At 35.5% G+C, this 10924-nt stretch overlaps 1 protein-coding gene across 5 annotated transcripts; it reads right to left on the reverse strand.

Moving 5' to 3' along the window:
- Positions 1–4743: 4743 nt before the first annotated feature.
- LOC118032966 (uncharacterized) lies at positions 4744–9509 on the reverse strand. 5 transcript variants are annotated; one of them, XM_035037785.2, is made up of 6 exons: positions 9423–9509; positions 9147–9316; positions 8157–8302; positions 6656–7865; positions 5557–6482; positions 4744–5206 (listed from the first exon to the last, which is right to left on the reverse strand). In XM_035037785.2, exons 4-6 carry the CDS (start codon positions 7839–7841, stop codon positions 4853–4855), a joined length of 2466 nt encoding a protein of 821 aa, XP_034893676.1. In that variant the 5' UTR covers positions 7842–7865; positions 8157–8302; positions 9147–9316; positions 9423–9509; the 3' UTR covers positions 4744–4852. The 5 variants fall into 5 exon arrangements, with proteins under 5 accessions (XP_034893676.1, XP_034893693.1, XP_073259811.1 ...); XM_035037802.2 differs by lacking the exons at positions 9147–9316; positions 9423–9509 and having other exon boundaries at positions 6656–7859; positions 8157–8987; XM_073403710.1 differs by lacking the exons at positions 9147–9316; positions 9423–9509 and having other exon boundaries at positions 8157–8987.
- Positions 9510–10924: the final 1415 nt, after the last annotated feature.

Consider the following 10924-nt stretch of genomic DNA (forward strand, 5'->3'; position numbering starts at 1 on the left):
ATGCATTTCTGTGGAATTTTGAAGCATCCAAACATTATTGCACATATGTCACATGATCTAACCAACGTTACATTTTTTATATTGATCTTTCAATTCAACGGTCGAGGAAGGAATAATTAAGAAATTAATTATAAGAATTATAGCACCACATGGAATATGTATATTTGTACGTAGCACAATTAAATATTCATCGAGAAGAAATTAAATTTTGGTGACACAGCTACCTCATTCATTAATTCATGCTACCTCAAGGCTTTCACATATTTTTGTCTCCATTTACATTAACAATGTACAAAAAAATAATTATAAGAGAATATAACAAAAATCATATTCACAATACACACACACACACTTAGATATTAAATCTAATATAAAGCGACTTGAATATATAATAAATTGAGCGGATTAACTTTTTTCAAAAGATCAAAATGAGCACAAAATCGTTTTGAAAAAGGTAATTTTCTTAAAGAAAAGTTCATGGCTTTTAACCAGGACTAAAAAATTAAATTAATCAAAACCATATTAACTAAACTTTACTTGGAGATCAACCCGATATAAGATCTAGATTGTGAGTTGAGTAATTAACTCATTTGTTTTTTTTTTTTAATATCAAAACAAGATTGTTTTGAAAAAAAAATAATTTTTTTCAAAAAATTAATAAATTTTAACTAGGCTAATCAAATCGCAAAAATCAAATCCTTCTTAATTTAAAACATATTAATTAAACTTGAATTGTAGGTCAATCCAGTGTAAGGCATAGATTATAGATTAGGTAGGTTAGCTCATATATATATATATATATATATATATATATATATATATATATATATATATATATAATCAAAACAAGATAATTTAGAAAAAAAAAAATAATTTACAAAAAATCAATGAATTTTAACCAAGTTAACCGAGTTGCGGGTCAATTTTCCTTATTTTTTTATGAAACTCGATTGATGCTAAATTTTAAATTGACTTGTTCTTGGATTAAACTACCGAGTTAAGTTAAGTTTAATAATTGTGATAAAAAGCTCAATTGCTTTAGTTACTAGAAAATCCTTTTCCAGTTGCAAAAACAAAAAATAAGAAAAAACTATTGCTTTAGTGTTCTATGATTTCTAACAAAAATTATTTATAATATGATTGATCTCAAGATCATAATCCTTATTGAATGTGCCTTCTGCATATTTCTATGGTATTCATAATGTATATGCATGACCATATTCAGCAACATCCATTAAATGTCTATATAAAGATGAGTTCAAAATTACGAGTCAGTTTTGAAATTTTAGTTTAGTACTTACCCACGAATTGTGAGAACACCCTAAGAAGCTCCGTCTCCTTGTAATTCTCATGATCTTAACTTTTGTTTCACCTCCATGGCTAGGATCAACAGCTTGTTTATTATTCTTATTGAAACCTCCTCACCTGCTAGACCCAAATATAGCCTTGCCTTTGGTCTTCACCTTCGTGCCCAAATTCTCTGAGCTACTGATGAACTTCATTTTCCAAGAGACCAGGACCGAGGCACGTAAGGTCCATCCAAGACAGTTGCTGGAGAGGGCATGTTGCTCTCTTGGGCCTTAGCCTTGGTGGCAACTCCAAGCACCTATCAATCTTGGGCTCATCGGATTGCGGCATGCAAGGAGGACTAGGCTTGCCCGGCGCATCCTCCCACTTGAAGGGCACTGAAGCTAATGTATGGATTGGTGATGTTAGCATCCTTGCCGGCGACTCATGTAGCTTGCCTGGAAGTGAAAACAAGGAGAGTTTTGGAGTTGGGCTTGGATCATAACCTAGCTCGTCAGACCTCATCGGTGCCTGTTTCTTTATGTAACAAAATAAATGTGCAAGAGTGAATTTCTCTAAAAAATAAGACCGGCCCAGATCATGTTTTTATGGATGGAAAAATGGTTTTTTTTTCCGGGTTAGAAAAGGGAAGATACACGGGGGAGCTAGTGGTGTTTGGTGGGTGGCGGCGGTGGTGGTGGATGTGAATGGCGAGAGTCATATGTAACAAAATCTCCTGCTGCTGGCGCTTCTACTACCTCAAGAGATAATGGCTTGACTTATTTTTCCTACATTGGTAGAAAATCTAGGGTTTTAATTTAATCATTGTAATTTGAAAAAGTCGTCATAGAAACCAATCTAAGCTCTCCCTGTTTGTCTGCATATGGCATGGTGAAATGCAAGTGAAAGAGAGAATGGTATATGTGGACGGTTAGGGTTTGAAAATGTAGCTAAGGATGACATCTGGGATTTTAACACAAAGATAAAACCTTACTTTGAACTCACCCAATTAAGCAGGCTGCTTTTGCTAGTTTGAGATTTATCATTAGTTAATTAGTGCCGAACTAGTTGGTCTCAAATACCATCAATATTCTATAGCTGGAATTATATAGCTTTCATGAAATGAATATGATTTTGATGATTAACATTAAAATAATATTTTTATGGACCAAGATCGTTATATAATCAATGGACACAAACATGAAAAAGCCCAAAGTTCGGGTTATGCCACCTGGAGCCCATCAGATTAATAGTTCGAGCTTAAGCTACCTCCGAGGAATCAACCATCTTAAGTTCATCGACCCACTTGAACCTAGTAGGTTAAAATGAGGTCAGCTCAAATCCACCTTATTAATAATTTGGTTTTGAGATAATCTTAGGTTTTCACCATTTTGAATCCATGTCTCTTAGGGGTGAGCAAATTCGGTTCGGTTTGGTTTTTATTTTAAAAAGTACAAAACTGAAATTTTTTTTAAAAAAAAAAAAAAAATCCAAAACTGGTTCGAACCGGCCGGTTTCGGTTCAGTTCGGTTTTTTCCGGTTTGGCTCGGTTTTTTCTAGTTTTGGCTTGGTTTTTTGCAGTTTGGCTCGGTTTTTTCTAGTTTGACTCGGTTTTTTTTGTTATTTTTTCGGTTCGGTTCGGTTTTATAAGTTTAAAACCGATACTAAACCGAACCGGTCAGTTTTTTCAAAATTTTAATCGATTTTTTTTCTCAGTTTGGTTTTTTTGGTTTTTTTTTTTTCAGTTTTCTCGGTTTCTCGATTTTTTTGCTCATCTCTAATGTCTATAAAGCTTGAGGTTAAAGCATAATCTTACTAACCTAAACCTAAATTATATTTGTGGGTTTAGACCAACTCGAGCCCATCACATTTATAATTTGAGTTAAGTTAAGATCATGAGATCCACCATGAGGGTCAAGTTAAGGTCTATAAACTAAAATCCAAACTATATTGGTGAATTTGGGATAACTAATATGAGTACATTATATTAGTGGTTTTAGCTCGAGTTAGCTTTGAAAACTCATCACCTTAAACTTATTGTGATTCAAGGTTGGGCATGTATCCCACCAATTCAACTTTAAATTATCGCTATAAGTTCATTTTAGGCCAACTCGAGCCCACTATATCGGTGGCTTCGACTCGGGTAATGTTATGGAGAACTTACTCCAAGTCTAAACTCCAAGATAAACTTCAAAATATGTTTTTTAGAATGGTTACATATTAACAAAATCTTCACAATGTTTCTAAAGATGTTTAAATATTTGATCAGGATTGTTGGTGGAAAATATTTGATCCTCCAAAACATGAAAGCTAAAGGAATATCACACAAGAGCAGCCCAATCATTTGGCACAGGAAACTTCCCCAAAAGCACCAGACGAATGCATGACAAAACAAAGAAGAAAAGAGAACTATCCTCTCCAACAACAATTGTCTTGGAGTCCACTTTGACAAAGAAGCATCCCCGTATTCACAAAGAAGAAAGGTGCTGAATGTTTAAAATTTGTACCCACAGTTTGGTTTCTTAACCCGAATGTTCATAATGCAGTGACAGAGTAGCTTCCCTATATTCTCAAAAAAGAACAACTAGCAAAATACATGTTAGTTTTTTTCTCATTTTCTTGTCAACTTATGTGCATGAGCATGGATTTTCCAAAGCTGTTATAATCTGCGGTGGGTTTCATTACAGTTTCCCTTGTAGGAGTCCACATTACTTTTACCCTCAACTCTCAGGTAAGAACGAGAAGAAAAGCTTAAGGTCTCACCTGTGGCACCAGGAAAGTCTCATAAGATAGCCTTTGCTTACTTAACTCTACGGAGATGAGGGGTAATGGAAGTAGCAGCTGAATGTTTCATAGCTTTCTGAAATTCCACACCCCCCAGCTTCTAACTTCTCCAAGATCTTCTCAATAGTTTCTGTCTCCTGCATCAAAACATTTTAAAGCTCTACACAATGCTATAAGAAGAGATATGGGAGCTTAGGAAAATAAACACTCTTCTCCCACCTTCGCTTCTTGTACGCCAGCAGCATCTGTCATTTGCTCCATCAGTTTGGCAGCAACATTTCCTCTCACACTTGTGTCCTTCCATCTTGTTTCTCATTTCTTTCCTCTCTGGGTCATACTGCCAATCTTCATTTACTGTGTCCTTTCATCTGATATTTCCATTTCCATTACCATAAAACCCCAAAGCTCCTTTTCTGCTATATAGATCTTATGTGATGCCATTTATTACAAAAGTTTCTTTGGTTTAGTTGGTTAAAGTGCTAGGATATTGCCATCCTCTTGTGAGATTCTCATGGTTTTGTTCACATTTTTAGGAAAAAATTTAAACAGAAAGTCATTATATATGAAAAGTTCACAGTATTTGCAAACTGCAGCAAGAGCTTTGTGTGCACACTATGGACCCTTCTCTGATTGTTAATCAATTATTTGCTTGAAACTTGTTATAGAAACAAATAAAAGGCAAACTTTGTAATAAATTGCATGTGGCTTTCCTAAACAAAAATTCAACCATAGATTCATACATATATCAGTATAAACATTTATACTTCCTATTCGTCTATCACTACCTTCTCATACGAATCATTCCCTCACAAGCTAGAGTGCCCTCAAGATCACCAATAATTCGAGAAATCCGAACTTCAAGACCTCTTTGAACTTCCTGAAAAAGAATTTTTATGTTTTCAGCAAAACGCTTTATGTCAAAGCTTCCAGCAGATTTTTCGAGCTCTTCAGGGACCTCGACAAAACCAGATGCAATCTTGGACCGAACTTCCATCAGTTTCTGTCCTGTTGCAACCATGTGTCTCTGAACCTGAAATGTTTCCTCAAGGAAATGCTCTAATGTTTTAGTTTCTTCCTTTTTCCTGGCGGTGCTAGTGTTGGAATCTCCTCGACTCATGTCCACATCATTATCATGCTGCAGTTCACAAAAAAGAGAAATTGGAAAAAAAGCTGATCAGAAATTCAGAGAATTGTATGTTGACAAACGATGGACCGGATAGACTGATCACATGGTTTGTGGGGGGGAGTTGGACACATGGTAGGGCAGGAAGCTATGCCTATCATTGCTTCCAGTCAGTTTTCAACCAGGTTTGTTTTTAGTCTGCCGTCCCATATCTTGTAAAAATTTCAAAGTTTATCAAAGGAAATTAAAATTCGAATAGCGAACAATATCAAATACTGAAATGTCAAAAGAAACATAATTGAAAAGGGAATTGACCAAAATGTAATAATTCTTGAAATGCACGAAAGTTATGTAGAGCTTACCATCCTTTTGCAGAGTTCATCGGTCTTCCCTTGAAGTGACTGGTAACTGTTAACTTGTTTATTAAGCAAAGACATCAATAATTTGAAGCCCTTTATCCCTGTTTTTGCCTCATCACTGTTTCCTATATGTTCACCACTGTCTTGCTTTCCTGCCAATCTCTCCAGCATTAGAAGTTGCTGCTTCAGCCTCTTTATCTTGTAAGAAACTCCAAGAGCATGGAGATCCATCCTCCATGGTGAATTATTTGTCTTCACCGATGACTGGCTAGTCAATGCTAACTTTTCTACAGTATCAACCACCACTGGACTCGCACTATCTTCCTGAGTACCACCTTGGCTGGCAACATCCTTCTCTTCCTCAAACTCTTTTTCTGGAGACTGGACAGTTTTAACGACATTCTTGAACTGGTTGTGAAGGCCTTCTTCATCGTCTTCTTCTTTTTCAGGATCCATCTCTCGAGATGTTTCCATCTGATGTACTTTTGTCTCTTGATCATTCTCTGTTGGTTCTTTCATTGCATTCTTGGCAATGGAACAAATGGCATCATGGGCTAATGCCGGATCCTCTAGAGATGAACTTAAGTTAGCCTTCTGGCAAAACGGAGGTTTTACTTGTACCTTGAGCTGCCTTTTCAATTCAGTTATTTCTTCTTGCCTCTCGAACAATAATGCTTCCAGTTTCATGCTCTCATGCCTTATCTGTGAAACATCCCGGTTTTGCCCTTCAATGTGAGAATGCAGTCGCTTTGATTCTATTTCCATGCTCAGCGTTCGCCAACGAAATGCTTCTAATTTCTCATCTTTCAGTCTCATCTGTTCTGCAAAAGCACCTATCTCTAGATGATGCTTCTTCTCAATTGCAGCTGCATACTTTTCTGCTTCTGATCGAACCCATCCTTCCAACCGTTTGACATCAGCTGTAATAGCTTTCAAGAGCAAAGTAAGGAAAGGAATAAAAACATAGAAAAGAGGAGATCTGGAAAAAATACATATAGATTAAGCATCAGGGCTGCGATTCAGCCATGTATACTCAAAGCTGGAAAATTATTAGAGGTTCATGTTGAATCAAGTTAGATAGAAAGCAAGGAAATTTTCTCACCTAATTCATTATTTCCTTCGGGTGAATAGAGGTTAGAAAGTGGCGAAAAAGCTTTCAAGTTCTTTTGAAACTCAGGATTCTCATACTCAATATCATAATCAATTGACTGTGATCTGCCGTTCACAGCTTGTGATGCCCCTGTTTCAATTGGAGGATCATCCGATCTCAGGTTGGCGTGGTGAGAAAACATACTTCTTAATGAATGTCTCTCGTGCTTAGACTCTGAAACAGATTTCCACCTTTCTCTTTCTAGTTCAGCTTGCTTTCTTTTAGCCTTTGATAATTTAACCTCCTTTAAGAGCAGTTCCTTTTCAGTTGTATCCATCTTGGATTTCCTCAGCATTGCTGACAAGATCTTATCTTTCTGTTCCAAATCCTTTCTCATCTTCACAACTTCCATGGACAATTTTTGAGTCAGCAACACTGACTCCTCTTTTTGTTCTAAGACTGAATCAAGCTCTTGCCTTTTAGCTTCAAGCTGCCTAAGTGCTCTACCCATCTCAGCTTCAAGCTGCCGGTGGTTCGATACCAACTCAAGGAAGGCGGTTTTGTGCTTCCAAAGATCAGTAGAATGCTCTTGAGCTTCACGCTTTGCCGTTTCTCTCAATTCTTCTGCAATCTTTTCGGTCTTTGCTAATTTTTCTTCCAACTCCTTCCTCTTATACTCTTCTTCCTCTACTGCCTTATCCTTGGACTGCACCAAAAGTTCCATCTCGTTCAATTTTTCATTCAATTCAGAAATAGCTTCTTCATTCTTCTTCTCGAGAAACCTCAATTCATTCATAAGAGCTCCAATGTGCTGCCGAAGCTTCTTCCTTTCGATCAACCAGTTCTGCTCTTGCGATGCATAGATACTAACAACTTTCTCGTTCGCTTTTGCATCTTCGCACCTTATTTTCTTCAGCTCCATGATCTCTTTCTCAGCAGTCTCCAGCTTATGAAGAAGCTCACACTGTTCATTTGCTCCTCCTCTCTGGATTTTCCAAACAAGCAATCCCAAGAGTTGTGCACTTCCTTGAAGCATTTTATCGCATAATTCTGACCATCTATCGTCTTCCTTATCAGGCTTTGTCAAAACTTTGAGGGCTAAGAAAGCACAAGAAACACCAAAATACATTGGATAGAAGCTGTCACTCTTCCCTTCCGAGACCATCAAATACGAACCAGAAACCTCCTTTCCATCCATTTCTCACGAATCCCCCTTCTGTTCCTTTCAAAAATGTTAATGGGGGGCCAAATGTTAGGACTTGCTTAAGGGTTTAAAACAAAAACATGTTGAAGTTAATTTAGGGAAATAAAAACTGCTAAAAGAAAAGCAACTTTAATTAGATGAAGTCATTTACCAATAAGAAACACATATATACCTGGTGGTCTAGTACAAATAATTGAGGCAAAAAGCATCTCAATAATTGAGGAACAGTGATGCACAGTGCACTTTAATGGATACAAAAGGAAACATGAATTTCCTTTATTCGAGAGCAAATAGTGCAGATGAACTTACTTCTGTAGAGTAATAAAGACTTCCTCAGCTCCACAACCAGAGGCCGAGACTGCAGGGAAAGAGATTTTAGCTCGAAGACAGCAGTGCTCTGATCCAATGGAGGCCTCAAGGGCCACCTTCAGTCCTTTTTCCACCCGCAGAAAAACCTGTACAGCATATTATGATGTGAAAGTTATCCTACAAAATAAAGGCCAGAGAATGCCGAAAGCATGTCTATCTTTACACATGGCCAAGACTGCAAAATCAGTTAAAAAGGGATACACAACAGAGCAGAAGAAAACTACAAAAGCTTCCCTAGTTTTCAGTGCAAACTGACCACCCAAGAAACCCCCACATCCACTATTTTTCAGTGCCTCTCTCCTTCTTCGTCCCAGGCCATGAATCTCATGGGAAACAAAGCCCTAGATTCCTGGTGGTTTGTCACCAAATACATTATAAGATTAAGATCCAAGACTTGAAGAAGAAAAAGGAAGCTTATCTCCATCAAGAAAGTCATTGGAATATAGTATTTATCCAGAGTGGCTTGCCTGTCTTGTGTTCCATATCGTACATTATAAAATTATTGAGTGTGTAGGCTCAATTACTATATCTCCAGTTATCATAAGATTCTCTCAATATGAAAAGGAAATTTTTCTGTGTTGATTACAACTCTTACCAACCCCTAAAAATTAATCAACATATTGCGCAAGGTATTAGCATGAGAATTATGAACCACAAAAGCTTCACTAACCCACAGTCTTAAATGGAATATGGACCACACTGTCATGACGTTTTTTACCATTGCTATCTTAAACCTGCAAAACTGCAAGTAGTCTCATGGCTATAAAGTATCCCTTACTTAAATGAGAGAGCTAGAAAGCAAAAACCCTTTATCAATACCTTGCCCTAAAGTAAGAAAAGAGGATAAAAAACCCTGATAAAGAGACATGAAGAATCATATTCACATCACTGCAACAGGCAGAGTGGAGATGACAGTTGTTTTTCATGTACCTGGAAAAAGATTTGAGTGGGCAACAAAATTGGTGAGGGGCAAGTTTTGAGCGAGAATCAAGAACATCTCTTTCAGTTCATTGACATCATGATGAAGCCACCTAAGAAGCAAAGTCTTCATGGGTCCAGAAGGGCTGGCCTCTTTCTCAGTTTGCTGCCCTGGTTGGGACCTGTAAAGCAGGAGCTTGTTCAACAAAGAGCTGTACAAATCCATTTCACTAAAGCAATTTTGTATTCTTTTATTTAAAAAGATTAATTATTTTTTATTGATCCCACCTCCAAGATCCGCCCTTGGAACCTGGACTTGATGTTGTTGGATTCCTTAATTTGATTGTATATTAAGCAATTCCCTGTCTCCAACACACATTGGCAATTCCAACTTGCCTGCATTGCAAGGATAATAGCCTCTGTGATATTAATGTATCTTAATTGTACGAGCTGCCTTGCAAAGATGGCAACATTTTAGGCTTTTTTTAAAAAAGAAAAAAGAAGAAGTCTATATAATTTAAAAACAAATTAATGTTTTTTTATATTTTTAGATTATTTTTTTGTATTAATGTTTTCAACATAGTAAGCATAACATTTATAAACCATACCTAGTAGTGCTCTTCTCTCTCTAAAAAAATGTTGAAGTACTATATTTTTTTAAAATAATTTCTTTCTTGAAAATATATTAGAATAATTTTTTTTTAAATTATTTTATTTTTTATATTAATACATCAAAATTATCATAAAATGTTAAAAAATTATCCTTAGTGTTGGTAAAAAATGTCTCTTTTTCTTGCTTCTGTGATTGAGAGTGAGGCCTTACAGGAGTGCAGAATACAAACTAGAAAGTCGACATGATCATGTGCTCTTTATCTGTTGACGTGGAAAAATTATCATTTTCTCACAAAGTTTTTCAAGTGGGCTTAATGCTAATTGCCTGTGATTGTTCTTTTATTTGCTTCCTTCTTCTTATATCAGCCTAAAATATGCAGTAAATTCGACCAACAAAACCAAAGATTGTGCCTTTGATGTTGGAAAACAAATTTAATAGAACCATTTATTATAAAACAAAAACAAAATCCATAAGAACTTGTTCGGTAAGAAATTTAGAGCTGGTTTGGGATTGTGGTTGTAGTTGTTTTTTAAATGTTTTTTTGTACTGAAATGTATTAAAATAATATTTTTTTTTTATTTTTAAAAAATTATTTTTAAAAATCAGCGCATCAAAAAGATCCAAAACACAAAAAAATTTTAATTTTTAACAAAAAAAATAAATTTTAAGAAACATGGATTTGCACCGTATTGCGTTTCCAAATAATACGTGCCTTAATCTTCAAATTTAGCAGGGAAATTTATTTAGAAAAAAATAATGTGTAATACAATGGAAAAGGTTAAGATTTAAATAGATAAGAACTTAATGGTAAGAAATTTTAATCTTCATAAGCAGGAATTCACCCAGAATACTATTAATGTTAATAAAAATTAAAAAAAAATTGATTTACATTTAACACCTAGCTTTTAGCCGACAAACCAAGTTAATGGGCATGTGAGCATGAGCACAAGATATAGCTGGAAAAGCATGGTAAGTAATTCCTTATGAAGCATCAATCAATCATAAAATATAGTTTTGATTTTTTAAAAGTTAAAATGATATTCTTTTGAGAAAAATATCAATTCAGTTTTTAATTGAATTACGAGTTTATTTATCATGTTATATTAAAGTAATGTTTAATATTGTAGTAATATTTTTTTTCAAAAGTGTTTTTATGCTTAGAAAATATATTAAAATA

The sequence above is a fragment of the Populus alba genome, chromosome 12 (genome assembly GCF_005239225.2).
Source record: "Populus alba chromosome 12, ASM523922v2, whole genome shotgun sequence".
In the NCBI taxonomy this organism is placed as follows: Eukaryota; Viridiplantae; Streptophyta; class Magnoliopsida; order Malpighiales; family Salicaceae; genus Populus; species Populus alba.

Excerpts from the sequence above, each read along its gene's own strand:
- LOC118032966 (XM_035037785.2), bottom strand. The coding sequence starts at position 7,841 with ATGGATGGAAAGGAGGTTTCTGGTTCGTATTTGATGGTCTCGGAAGGG. Across the intron at positions 6,483-6,655 it reads CGAAGGAAATAATGAATTAG|CTATTACAGCTGATGTCAAA; the intron begins GTGAGAAAATTT and ends TGCTCTTGAAAG. Across the intron at positions 5,207-5,556 it reads ATGAACTCTGCAAAAGGATG|CATGATAATGATGTGGACAT; the intron begins GTAAGCTCTACA and ends TGTGAACTGCAG.